The following is a 13,703-nucleotide window of genomic DNA, read 5'->3' as shown; positions in this document are numbered from 1 at the left end:
AAAAAAAAAAAAAAAAAAAAAAAAAAAGAAAAAAAAAAAGAAAACCATCTGATTCTCCCAGAGACACAAAGGTAGTACTAGATAAGGAAGCCTGGTCCTGACTTACTGGAGACTGTCATTGAGACTTACTGCCAGTAATTAGGCTCTTAATAACGATAGCTACCTGGCCGCGGGAGGCTGGAATACGACAGAGATCCAACAGCAGGCCACAGAACAGAGGAAATTCCTTCAGAATGGAGGGGTCTCTGAGTTTAGCAGATTAGTGGTAGTGCTGACTAAGATATAAGGCTATAAAGTCAGAAGCTAGCCCTATTGTCCCACCCTAACTCAGGGCTGTTACATGCCAGGATCTTAGCAGCTTCAGGAAGGTACTTAGATAGGATGTCAGGTATGACTGAGGCACTCTGCAGGGCAGCTCTGGGATCTAACTGGTAGGAACTGCTTTTCATCGCCATTCACAGATGAAAGTCAGAAGACGCGGGGAGTCCCACTTACATAGACGGGGGTCGCTAATAATAAGCAAAGCCGTCTAGCCCCTGTGTCTAAGCTCATCACCCATCACATCAGCCTGCCTTTGCAGGCAGTCACACGCCTTTGAAGTGTCACAATCAAGACACTTACAATCAGATCTGAATTTGGCAAGGATTGCGGTGGCCTTGGGGGTTCTTATCACTCTGATTGCGGCTTTCACTACCTATTCAGTCCCTCCCTAGTAAGGAATTGGAGCTGCCCGAGAAGAAGAATAGAGACCGCATTCATAACTGCATTCAGGGAGGGCACAGGGATACAAATGTTCACACAGTGGGGAGCATGCGCATCCCGGGGAAGGTGTTCACACCCCGGGAAGGGTTTATACCACAGGGCGTGTTCACATCACAGGAAGCATTCACACCAAGGGGGTACACTCACATGATAGGAAGTGTTCATAGCCCCGGGGAGTGGTTCACACCACAGGAAGTGTTCATGCTTCTGGGGGGTGTTCACACCTCAGGGGAATGCTCGCTCTGTAAAGAGGGTTCACACCGATGGACGTTGGCCAACTGAAATCAGAAGCTGCTTTTCTCTGCAGAGGTCATTGATAACCATGTACAGACACGTGGTTGTCTCTCGCTCTCTCGACAGCGAATCTTATAGGCATCGTACATTGTACTTAACTTCTTCACGTTTGGCCCTGGTGTCCTCCAGATGGGAGGGTGAGAAGATAGAGGGGGTCTCTGAGGCTAGGAGTCCAGAGGTCTTGACATGGCCCATGTTGGCCTGGCAAAGGAGTCATCCAGGACCCACCCTCTAGGTCCGGAGAGCTGCGGGCACATCAGGCTCTCAGTCCCCATTGTCCGTCTTGGGGACCCTGTCATGGCCTCCTGCGCCATCAGCCCATACTGCAGCAAACTGGACCAAGAGCCACAGATCCTATGGAGACTGGAAGATGGACCAAACCAGCCTGGAGACAGACAGCGGAGACTGCCTGATGGGACCCAGGAATCCATCATCACTCTGCCGCGTGTGAACCGCACCAAGACCTTTGTCTTCTGCCTAGTGCCATGGGGCAACAGCTTCCAGGTCCTGGATCAAGCTGAACTTCAGGCAGGCTGTAAGTCCCTCCTAACATCCACCCATCTGCTTCCAGCCCTTCTGCCAGAAAGAACCAGGGAGAACAATGGCCTTGTTCAAGTAGCCCTTTGTGAGCCTGAGGATATTGTTCATCCTATCAGGTGTTGTTATTTAATCCCTTCTCCAGATGAGGAAACTGACATTTAGTGAGAACAAGTGACTTCCTGAAGGCCATGCTCCCAAGGGCTCCTTGCAGAAATACTTGTCTGCATGGCTGTTTAGCAAGCTCAGGTCCTTGGTCCTAAGAGGGGTTCACTTCCATCACCTCCTAAGTGCAGACCCAGAGTTTTCTTTCCAAATTGAGCAGAATGGTGTTTGTGTCAAGCTAAGGAATAAGGAATAAATAAAAACCAAGGCAAGATGGCACATCTTTAATCCCAGCAGAGGGAGGTGACTCTCTGTGGACTTTTTTCCCTTCAAGACAGGATTTCTTTTTTCTTCTTCTTTTTTTTTTTTTGTTTGTTTTTGTTTTGTTTTGTTTTGTTTGTTTTTCGAGACAGGGTTTCTCTGTAGCTTTTGGAGCCTGTCCTGGAACTAGCTCTTGTATGCCAGGCTGGCTTCAAACTCACAGAGATCCACCAGCCTCCGCCTCCTGAATGTTAGGATTAAAGGCATGCGCCACCACTGCCTGGCAAGACAAGGTTTCTCTGTGTAGCCCTGGCTATCGTGGAACTCACTCTGTAGACCAGGATGGCCTCGAACTCACAGAGATTCTTCTGCCTCTGCTTCCCAGGATTTCTGTGATTTTTGAGGACAGCTTGATCTACATAGAGAGTTCCAGGGCTGCTAGGGCTACATAGTGAGACCCTGTCTATTCCACCCCCACAAAAAAAAAAAAAAATAGTGCTAGGGCTGGGGATGCAGCCCCATAGTAGACTACATACTTAAAAAGAACAAGGCCCTGGGTTCCGATCCTAGCACCCCACCAATCAATAACAGAGCCAGGTATGGAGGCACACTTCTTGGAAGCTGAGACAGGAGGATGCCAAATTAGAAACTAGCCTGTATTGTATCATGAGGCCTGTCTCCAAAAGAAAAGAGAGCAGTGATCACCGTAGCCCCCACCTGCCTGAGCACAGTTGTGGGCACCCTATACACAGGAGTCACTTAGCCCTCGTATAAATTAAAATTACTTTTGAATGCTGTGACAAAACACGGTGACCAAAGACACTTAGAAGAGAAAGCATTGAGTTAGGCTCATGGTTCCGGAGGGTTAGAGTCCGTGACAGGGAAGCAAAGTATAGAGGCAGAAATAGCTGAGAGTTTCTATCTTGAAGAGCAAGTATGAGACAGAGAAGACTACCTGGAAATGGGACAAATCTTTTGAGACCTCAGAGCCCACCCTCCGTGACACACCTTCTCCAGCAAGCCTCCCAAAACCAGTCCACCAACCGGGAACTAAGTGTTCAAACATGAGCATCTGAGAAAGGGGGCACTTCTCAATCAATCTATCGCCCACAGCCCTTAAAGAAACCCAGGAAAAAAGTTGATTATCATCACCCCTCCTTACAGATGAAGAAACTGAGGCACAGGAGCAGTTCAGTCACGTGAGGATCAAATGGCTAATGATTGACCAAATCAGAATGAAACCCAGGCTGTCTCTGACAAAGACGCCACCAGGCTGCTGAGGGTCTGGGATGCTTGCCCCTGTACCTGACAGTAACGTAGCTGCCCTTACAGGCCCACACTGCAGAAGGAACAGTCCAGCCCAAGGAAGTAAGGCCACAGGTGTACACCCCGCCCACGAAGGCTCCTAACATTCTTCCCGCCCGCCCTATCTAGATCCTCCTGCCAGCCCTTCCAACTTGTCCTGCCTCATGTACCTCACCACCAACAGACTGGTCTGCCAGTGGGAACCAGGTCCTGAGACCCACCTGCCCACCAATTTTACCCTAAAGAGCTTCAGGTACATAGGGTTTCCATGCCTGCCCCTTCCTCCAGGTCCTGGGTTGGGGCACAAGTCACTGTGGGGATGGGGAGCCAGAGGTAAAGACAAGAGGGGGGCCTTGCCTTCTTCCTCTGCTTAACACCTAAGCCCAGCCTCTTGGCAGGAGCCGTGCCAACTGTCAGTACCAGGAGGACTCCATCTTTGACTGTGTGCCCGAGGACAGGCAGAACACCTGCTCCATCGCCCGCAAACACCTGTCTCTCTACCAGAATATGGTCATCTGGGTGCAAGCAGAGAACACGCTAGGGATCAGCGAGTCCCCAAAGCTGTGCCTTGACCCCATGGATGTTGGTGAGCGATACTGGGTGTGAGAAGGGGGAGAGAGCCCCGGACTGGGAGACCCAGAGAGGCCCAGGGAGGAAACGCAAAACTAGGCACAGACAGGGAGAGTTAGGGAGACCTGGAAAAAGCCAAGAAGAGAGAAATGGGGAGCAGAGGCTAGGTGCATACTTCTTTATTTATTCACTGGTTTTTCAAAACAAGGTTTCTCTCTGTAGCCCTTGCTATCCTGAAACTCACCCTGTAGACCAAGTGGCCTAAAATGTGCCATCGCCACCCGGCTCTTCTTACTTATTCATAGGAGCACATATCATATCATGGTTACATATCATGGGGCACATGTGGAGGCCAGAGGAACTTTCTGGAATCCTTCTTTCCTTCTACCTTGAAGCAGGGTCTCTCTTGTCTCTGCTGCTGTCCTTATACTTCAGGCGATATAGCTCAGGAGCCTCAGGGTGATCCTCCTGTCTTCGCCTCCCAGTTTGCCACAATGGTGCTTGTATTACAGATGTGCGCCATTGCACTGGGCTTTTTTTTTTCCTTTTGTTTTTTATTTTCAAGACAGGGTTTCTCTGTAGCTTTGGAGCCTATCCTGGAACTAGCTCTTGTAGACCAGGCTGGCCTCAAATTCACAGAGATCCGCCTGCCTCTGCCTCCCGAGTGCTGGGATTAAACAAAGGTGTGCGCCACCACCGCCTGGCTTGCACTGGGCTTTTTGACATGAGTTTTGGGACTAAACTCGAACTTGGGTTGTCAGGCTTGTGTGAGTAGCACTTTGCTTCAATAATCCATCACCCCAGCCTTCAACTGATTTCTCAAAGTGATTACCTGCCCTCCCCACCCCCCCGCACCCACACACACACCCCTGCTAGGCGGTGGCCGTCCTAAAGATACAACAGTGAACAAAACTTCAGACATCCCATCCTCAGAATATTACAATGTCCAATGACTTTAGAAGTTGACAACTAAGTAGATCCTTGGAGGAAGTGAGGGACCAAACCGCTGGATAGCTGGAAAGAAAATGCTAGAAGCAGATGTAGCAACCAGTTCAAAGTCCCTGAGGTAGGCCTTCACCTAGATCCCCAGACCCAAACACAGCTGGAGCTATGGAGCCAGAGAGGAAAAGATATTGAAAAAGATCCAGGAAGGAAAGGGGGCATTAAGATAGAGCCCTCCCCAGGAGGCACAGAAAAGTTTGACAACCTAACTCCTTGCAGTGAAATTGGAGCCTCCCGTGCTGCAGGCCCTGGATGTTAGCCATGATCTAGTCCCACGCCAGCCAGGCTGTCTGTGGCTGAGCTGGAAGCCATGGGAGCCCAGTAGATTCATGCAGCAGGAGTGTGAGCTCCGCTACCAGCCACAGCTTAGAGGAGCCAACTGGACACTGGTGAGGCAGAAGACGACCTTGAGACGGAGGTGGGGCATTGAGAGGGGGCAAGTTGAATTGAGTTAGTGTTACCTCCCACACACCAGGTGTCCCACCTGCCTTCCAGCGAGGACCAGTTCAAGCTCTGTGGGCTTCACCGGGCTCCAGTATACACCCTGCAGATTCGGTGCATCCGCTCCCTTCTGCCTGGATTCTGGAGCAGCTGGAGCCCTGCCCTGCAGCTAAGGCCCACCATTAAAGGTGAGAAGCCAGGAGTGGCCATCAGAGCCTAGTCCGGTCCCCAGGGCCCTTTCCAACAAAACCCTCTCATCTCCTCCCGTCCACAGCCCCCACCATCAGACTAGACACATGGTGGCAGAAGAAGCAACTGAGTCCCGGGATAGAGAGTGTGCAACTGTTCTGGAAGGTGACTCTCTGAGACTCCCCTCCCACCCCCAACAGAGCCCCCAAGGTAGGGCTCAAGATTGCAGGGTGCCTGAAAGGCTGGGAGACAGTTTGCATGCGTTTCACACATGCATCATGCATTGGAAGGTGGGTAGTGACCTTGGGGAGAGACTGCAACACGGGGCTCTGGGGTCACCTGTGCCCCAAAGGGTCCAGCCAGAGAATACGCGTACTCACTGGCTTCTTCCTTCTTTCCTTCCTAGATCTTGGACAGGGGGATAGAGGGATGGGGAGAAGGGCCTCAGAGCCCGGTTCCTATCGCTGGCCCGTACACCCCAGGTTGAGCTACACAGTTCCCTCACTGTATTCTTCCTCACCTGTCACAGCCAACACCCCTGCAGGAAAACAGCGGACAGATCCAGGGGTACCTGCTCTCTTGGAGTCCCTCGGATCAGCAAGGGCCGGAGAGGCACCTCTGCAACACCACAGAGCTCAGCTGTATCTTCTACCTGCCCTCGGAGGCCCAGAACGTGAGCCTTGTGGCCTACAACACAGGAGGGACCTCTACACCTACACCAGTGATTTTCTTAGAGAACAAAGGTAGAGGGGGCCTGGCAGCTAAACTGCAGAGAGCATCATGGCTCCTACCTGTCTAGTCCCACCAACTTGCTAACAGAGTGACCTGGCCTGGACAGGTGACCTCCTTCCCTGGCCCATGTTGACTCCAGAACCTGCAAGCGAATGCACTAACATGGCCTGTTGGGGGCAGGGGGCAGCCAACTTTGAGCCAACGTTTAAATTAGTATTGTTGGCCAGAACTAGGTTAATTTGAGAGAATATGCACACATACACACACACAGCTATGATTCCCACTTATAAGTTGTACGTGTACATATGCATATAGCCACTGGCAGACAACCGCAGATGTCATTCTTCAGGGGCTGGCCACGGTTTTGGAGACAGGATAGCCCACCGGTCTGAAACTCACTGATTAGAAGCTACTCTGTGGTTAGCCCCAGAGATCCACCTGTCTCTGTCTTCCCGGTGCTGGGTTTATAAATGTCACATACCTGGTTTTTTTTTTTTTTAAAGATTTATTTATTTATTATGTATACAACATTCTGCCTCCGTGTATGCCCACACGCCAGAGGAGGGCGCCAGATCTCATTACAGATGGTTGTAAGCCACCATGTGGTTGCTGGGAATTGAACTCAGGACCTCTGGAAGAGCAGACGGTGCTCTAAACTACTGAGCCACCTCTCCAGCCCTCACATACCTGTTTTGCTTGTTGTTTCCACATGGATTCTGGGAATCCAATTCTGGTTTTTGTGCTTGCCTTACAAACACTTTATCAATTAAATGATCTCCCCAGCCCTGAGCTGTGTGATCCTTAATAAGCCTCTCCGCCTCTCTGTATCCCCCCCACTTTCACTCACTGATAAAAAGGGAGACACCATCGTGCCTGCCTGCCGTGATTGTTAGAGAACTCCATGAGTCATAGGCATCAAGCTGAGTGGGGCCAGGAAGTAGCCACGGAGCAGGCTCTGTGCGGGCTTGTTCTGTGTGCCCTCCTTTAACTCACACCAAGTCTACAAAGTGAGGACATCCTTGTTACCACTTCCACTTGGCAGATGAGATTGAGGCTCTCAGGTCTTGCTACACCCTGGATGGCAGGTCTGTCAGCAGCAGAGGCAGGATTTGAATCCATGTCCAGCACTGAGGCCTGCAATCTTTCCATCTTTGCACCTATTTCCCACTCCCTCTCCAGGTCCGGCTGTGACCAAACTCCATGCCATGGCCCATGACCCAGATAGCATCTGGGTAGACTGGGAGGCACCCAGCATTCTGCCTCAGGGCTATCTGATTGAGTGGGGCCAGAAGTCCCTCAATAAGTCCTGGAGGATAGAACCCAATGGGAACATCACTGGAATTCTGATACAGGGTGAGACGGGCCTGGGAGGGGGATTGGGTTGAGGGACAAGAAAAGGGAACAGAGTGGGTGGTGCTTGTCTCGAGGTAATAAGGGCATTGGAGCCTCTCTACAGAGGCAACTTCCCCAGACCTTTCTGAACCCTTACCTTGGGAAAGTTCTTCCTACCCTCTAGCCAGATCCTTTGTCTAGCCCACACTCTGCTCCTCTTCTAGTTCTCTGTCCCATTTCCCCTATGACATCCATCAAATGAACTAAAAGAGATTTCTACCCTTAACCCCATGGTCAAAATCAGGCCATGCAGAAAGCAGATTCTGAGGCTGGGTGGCAGAGGTTGGCCTCGACCTTAGCGTCATCCCCTCTTCTCTCTGCAGAAAACATAAATCCCTTTGTGCTCTATGAAATCTTGGTGGCCCCTCTGTACCCAGGCATCGTAGGACCCTCTGCCCAAGTCTACACCTACTCTGGAGAAAAAGGTTTGTATACCATCAGAATCCCCTCCTCTCTCCCTGGTTGGGCCCTGGCAACAAGAAGTGTGAGAAAATGGTACCCTTTTACTTCTGGCCCCTAAGAGGGGTGCTCTCCATCCTGCTTTATACTGGGTCCCCCAAAGCTGGGCAGAATTCAAGAAATGGGGTAGAAGACAGGAAGCCATGCATTTGAGAGAATCAGGGAGGAGGCAGAATCTCATGGCATCAACCCATGGCCCAACAGAAATCCAGTGTCCCAGCTGATAGACTTGAATGGAGTCCCTGATATGATTCAGAGTGGCAGAAATCAAATACCAAGTCAGGAAAAAACAGATGTGGCAGAAATTGGAGAGCCAAGATTTGAGACAGAACTGGATTCAAACCTCAGCTCTGCCTCTGCGAGTCATAAAGGGCAAGAGAAACCAGATGAAATCCTGGGCGGAGGGGACTCCGGACAAAGTGGTGTATGCCTCTGACCCTAGCGACTCTGCTGAGGTAGGATTACGATTTAGGGGCTAGTCTGAGCTATGCGGTGAGACCCCCATCTCAAACAAATCCAGTTTTCTCTTGGAAGGGATCTCTCTAGAGTCTCTGTCTCTCACACACATTTGCCTTTGTTTCGGAGGTTTGGAGTTTTATTTTTATTGTTTTTTGCTGTTATCTTAATTCATTTATTATCATGCGTGCATGAGGTGCACAAATGGATGCACACATGTCGAAGTGCCTGTGGAGGCCAGAGGGCAGCTTCGTAAGTCAGTCCCCTCCTTCCCCCTCCGTGTGCTGTGTTAGATGGCTTTCATCATCACCTGGACACAATCTAGAGTCACCTGGGTCTAGGGACCCTCCACTGAGCAATTGCCCACGTTATATTGGTCTGTCATTACATCTATGAGAAATCATCTTAATGGATGGTTGATGTGGGTAGGACCTAGCCCACTATGGGAAGCACCGTCCCTAGTTCGGTGGTGGGGATGAGCTGTATAAGAAAGTTAGATGCACAAGTCAGAGAGTGAGCCAGTAGGTAGCCTTCCTCCGTGGTTTCTGCTTCAGCTCCTCCTTGGCTTTGTGCTCTGACTTCCCTCAACAACGAATTACAACTGAAAGTGTAAGCTTGAAATAAGCTTTCCTCTCCAAGCCGCTTTTGGTCATGTATAGATCACAGCAGCAGAAAAGCGAAGTAGAGCTTGTGGGGTCCAGGGTTTGAACTCAGGTCTCCAGTGCTTGTAGGTCAAGAACTTTACCGGCTGAGCCGTTTTGTTGGCTCCTTTTATATTTGTTTTAAAACAGGGTCTTACATCATAGGCCAGACTGGCCTCGAACACACAGCAATCCTCCTGCCTCAGTCTCCAGAGTGTTAGGATTATGGACATGCACAACTATACTCATCTCTGTGAAGTCTCTTTTCTCAGTCATCTACGTCCAGTCATGTATGTCCCAGGCTCTGGGTCCAAAAACTCACCAGAGCCTGGTCAGGCTGGCTTGCTCTAATCACATGAACCCTTCTCCTTCCCCCGCTCTCTCCACAGTCCTTCCCCATGCTCCAGAGCTACATCTGAGGCACGTGGGCAGGACCTGGGCCCAGGTGGAGTGGGTACCTGAGACCCCTTGGCTCGGGATGATACCCCTCACCCACTACACCATCTTCTGGACCAACGATAAGAACCAGTCGTTTGGTGAGTCTATCCTCAGCTCCCCACAAACCCGGGAGGCCTGAAAAGGGTGTTTCTCAACAGATACAGAGATGTTTTAGCACCCCAAACTGACCATATGCTCCACCCACAGCCATCGTCCTAAACATCTCCTTCCATGGCTATGTCCTGGACCACCTGGAACCTGCCCGTTTGTACCATGTCTACCTCATGGCCACCAGCCGGGCAGGGTCCTCCAACAGTACAGGCCTGACCCTGATGACCTTGGCCCTAGGTAAGAGGAAGGCTGACAGTGGTGACTGCTGGGAAGATGCCCCACTTTGCCTCTCTAGAAATCCTGATTTTGCCAGGTGTCAGGTGGCACGCATCTTTAATCTCAACCCTGACACGGAGGCAGATGGAGCTCTGTGAGCATGAGGCCCTTCTGATCTACAGAGAGAATTTCAGGCCAAGCAGGGCTACACAGTGAGAACTTCTCTCCAAAAAAAAAAAAAAAAAAACAGGCAGTGGCGATGATGCACACCTGTAATTCCAGCACTTGGAAGGCAGAGGCAGGCAGATCTCTGTGAGTTCAAGGCCAGCCTGGTCTACAAGAGCTAGTTCCAGGACAGGCTCCAAAGCCACAGAGAAACCCTGTCTTGAAAAACCAAAATAGATAGATAGATAGATAGATAGATAGATAGATAGATAGATAGATAGATAGAGATAGATAGATAGATAGATAGATAGATAGATAGATAGATAAAGGGAGGAAAGTGCAGGGAGGTGGTGGCGCAGCCTTTGACCCCAACACTCGGGAGGCAGAGCAGGCGAATCTCTGAGCTTAAGGCCAGGCTAGTCTGGTCTCAAAGTAAATTCCAGGACAACCAGAGCTTCACAGAAAATTCCTGTCTCAAAAAAGAAAACAGAAATCCTTAATTTGGAGAGTAATAGGGCCTTTGGGTCTGCCAGCCTGAAGGGGAGCCACAGCCTCGCCAGTCTACCTCAACATACTCCTGCCAGGATGCCTCTAACTTTTCCACTGTTGTTGTTGCTTTTTTGTTTGTTGAGACAGGGTTTCTCTGTGTAGCCCTGGCTGTCCTGGAACTCACAGAGATCCGCCTCCCTCTGCCTCCCAAGTGCTGAGATTAAAGGCATGTGCCACCAACGCCTGGCTAACTTTTCCACTTTTAACCCCTTTTCATACAAGAAATTTTTACATAATTCTGAGTACTTAAAACATGTCCAGATCAAACACTTACTAATAATAAACAATGCATTTATTTCAAAACAATTCTTTGGTATGCATATAAATTTTCATTTAATAAAGATGAAAGCAAACCTACTTACTAATGAGATGGCTGCACTTGCTTCTCTTACACAGAAAATTAACTGTTGGCTGGGTGTGTGACACTGCAGGGCAAAGAACGTCTTCAGCCACCTTCAGCATCTCTCAGAGTTAATCAATATTTTGATATTTTTACAACCATCAATGCTGAGAAAGACACATTACATAAATATACAGTACCAAATGGCAGATGTATGCTTAGGGCCATTTCAGAAATTGTTGAAAATTTTGGCCTAATCCCAAGCCAGAATTCATCCAACAATTTCTTCTTTTCTGTGAAAGTCAAGTCAGCAACTCAGACAGCAGTTCTTTAGATTAATCATTCTAATATGATACAATCCAAAGATACACTGATTTGATATCCACACGCTGAGGGTTGAGGGCAGGGAAATATTGAGAGTTTTTGTTTCCAGAGTTAAACTATTACACTCCTGTAATGGCAGAAACCTTTGTATGTACAGTAAACACACTGAGATTCTGAGGCCCATAGTGGATGATAGTCTTGAATGAGCCAAGATGTTTCAGGCGGTATCTGGTGATACTGTGCCATGTGATGGCACAAAGTGCACGTGTGTGCTTAGAACCAAAGCTGCAGTGAACTTGTATGATGAAACACAGGTGAGCCCTGCCAGAAGCATGTTAGATGCATTAGTGTTTGGTTTTTTTAAAATTAATGTTTGGGCTGGGCCATGGTGGCACACACCTTTAATCCCAGCACTTGGGAGGCAGAGGCAGATGGATCTCTGTGAGTTTGAGGCCAGGATGGTTTACAAGAGCTAGTTCCAGGATAGGCTCCAACGCTACAGAGAAACCCTGCCTCAAAAAAAAAAAAAAAATAATAATAATAATAATAATAATAATAATAATAATAATTGATTGTTATCTTTTTAAAAACCTTTTGCTCCTGCCAAAATTTTACCATCCCCACATTTGGTTCCGCCGTAGGATCATGACTCACGGTGGAAAAGCCACACACTAAACTCTTCTTGCTTTCGCTCACCGCAGAGACATCTGAGCTACACATCTTCCTGGGCCTGCTTGTCTTCCTGATTTCTTTCGTCAGCCTCTGTGCGGCTGTCTGGTTCTGCTGCAAGCAGAGGTGAGAGTTTCCCAGACTTCCTGTTGCCCATGGGTGGAGAAGTCCCTCCCCGCCTTCCCAGACTTCCGACCCCAGTCTGGGAGTCTGTCCTTTCACCCCTTCCCCCCCTTCAGCTGCCAGAGTAGGGCAAAGGATGATAAGCTGAGAGGGCACACCTGACCCAGACTTCACTCGCCCTCTTCTCCAGCAGGAAGAACTTCTTTTGGCCAAATGTGCCAGACCCAGCCCACAGCAGCCTGAGCTCCTGGGTGCCCACCATCATGACAGAGGTAATCAGGAGACAGAAAGTGATATATACCATGACTGGTAGATGAGACACAGCCACTACAGGGAAGCCCTTCTGAGGAATACACATCTGAGTCTAGTTTTCAACCAGAGATACCCCACTCCCCACATACACATGCACAACACACACACAGACACACACACTCCACTTTGAAGAGATGCAAACCTAAGTTTGACTCTCACTATGCTATGCAATGGATGCATGGGTGCTGTGGTGGGGTTAGGGGGTGGGAGGTGCTGCGGTGGGGTAGAGGGGTCTTTTATGACAGACACATGTCAAGAATGTTCAGACGCGAGGCAAGTCTATCCCTTTGTGCTCTGCCACACAGCAGCAAGAGCAATGACCCAATTGCCTTGTCTCAGAAAGGTACAATGGATGGGGCCGACATTGGAGATAGACCATGCCTCATTTTATTTCCCTGTGTTCAGGAAATCTTCCAGCTGCCCAGCTTCTGGGACACCAGCATGCCACCAATCACCAAGATCACTGTGCTGGAGGAAGATAAGAAGCTGACCAATTGGGATTCTAGTGACAACTCTCGGGCTAACAGCCTTCCCACCCTGGTTCAGGCCTATGTGCTCCAAGGAGATCCAAGAGCAAGTTCCAACGAGTTCCAACCCTCCTCTGGCACGAGTGACCAGGTCTTTTATGGTCAGGTGCTGGGAAGCCCCACCAGCCCAGGAGTAATGCGTTACCTTCGCTGTGATTCCACTCAGCCCCTTTTGGGGGGCCTCACACCCAGCCCTAAGTCCTATGAAAACGTCTGGTTCCATCCAAGACCCCAGGAGCCCTTTGTGGCCCAATCCCCAAGCCAGGAAGATGACTGTGTCTTTGGGCCACCGTTTGATTTCCCCCTCCTGCAGGGGCTCCAGGTCCATGGCGTTGAAGAACAAGAGGGCTTCTAGGACCTTTTGGGTGCTTGACTCTTGAAGGCCCTGACCAGTTCAGAGGATAAGAGCCCTCCACTGAAATCTACTGGCCCTGAGAGAAGCAGAAAGAGCCAGTCTGCTCCATCCCTGGCCGTTATTCCTCGCCTTCATCCCACCCTCCACAGGCTGCACCCCCAGGATACCCTCATACTCTAGATTCAGATAGATAACTGCTTCCAGCCTTCCACTCGCCTTTTGTGTTTCCCAACATTTCAGTCTGTTGAGCTGATTTTAGATTCTGAACTGGGACTGGTATTTTTCAGAATTCTTGCCAGACATGTCCGTCATCCCAACAGGGAAGGAAGATGCAGGAAGCTTGCAAGTCCCAGGCCAGCCTGGGCTACAAAAGAAGCTCCTGTTTCAAAAATTAAGCAGAAGTTAAATAAACAACAAACTTTTTGTTA

The 13,703-nt window shown here is 49.6% G+C and overlaps 1 protein-coding gene across 5 annotated transcripts in view; it reads left to right on the top strand.

The window, feature by feature from the left end:
• Positions 1-13,703, top strand: part of Csf3r (colony stimulating factor 3 receptor) — an 18,496-nt gene extending 4,793 nt beyond the window's left edge. For 2 of the 5 annotated variants that reach the window (XM_050151591.1, XM_050151581.1), the window contains exons 4-17: positions 1,292-1,591; positions 3,394-3,517; positions 3,663-3,850; positions 5,056-5,225; positions 5,312-5,465; positions 5,552-5,631; positions 5,996-6,209; positions 7,378-7,551; positions 7,914-8,015; positions 9,536-9,682; positions 9,792-9,932; positions 11,991-12,084; positions 12,272-12,353; positions 12,799-13,703. In XM_050151591.1, the coding sequence (XP_050007548.1) occupies positions 1,292-1,591; positions 3,394-3,517; positions 3,663-3,850; positions 5,056-5,225; positions 5,312-5,465; positions 5,552-5,631; positions 5,996-6,209; positions 7,378-7,551; positions 7,914-8,015; positions 9,536-9,682; positions 9,792-9,932; positions 11,991-12,084; positions 12,272-12,353; positions 12,799-13,275 (2,447 nt within the window). In that variant the 3' untranslated portion in view covers positions 13,276-13,703. The remainder of the gene's footprint in view (positions 1-1,291; positions 1,592-3,393; positions 3,518-3,662; positions 3,851-5,055; positions 5,226-5,311; positions 5,466-5,551; positions 5,632-5,995; positions 6,210-7,377; positions 7,552-7,913; positions 8,016-9,535; positions 9,683-9,791; positions 9,933-11,990; positions 12,085-12,271; positions 12,354-12,798) is intronic. The other 3 variants (XM_050151599.1, XM_050151612.1, XM_050151605.1) reach the window with 3 other exon arrangements.

Source organism: Alexandromys fortis, unplaced genomic scaffold (genome assembly GCF_014885135.2).
Source record: "Alexandromys fortis isolate MF-2015 unplaced genomic scaffold, M_Fortis_MF-2015_v1.1 scaffold_26, whole genome shotgun sequence".
Classification (NCBI taxonomy): Eukaryota; Metazoa; Chordata; class Mammalia; order Rodentia; family Cricetidae; genus Alexandromys; species Alexandromys fortis.
The sequence above is the reverse complement of the archived record's forward strand: the minus strand, read 5'-3'. Positions and strand labels throughout refer to the sequence as shown.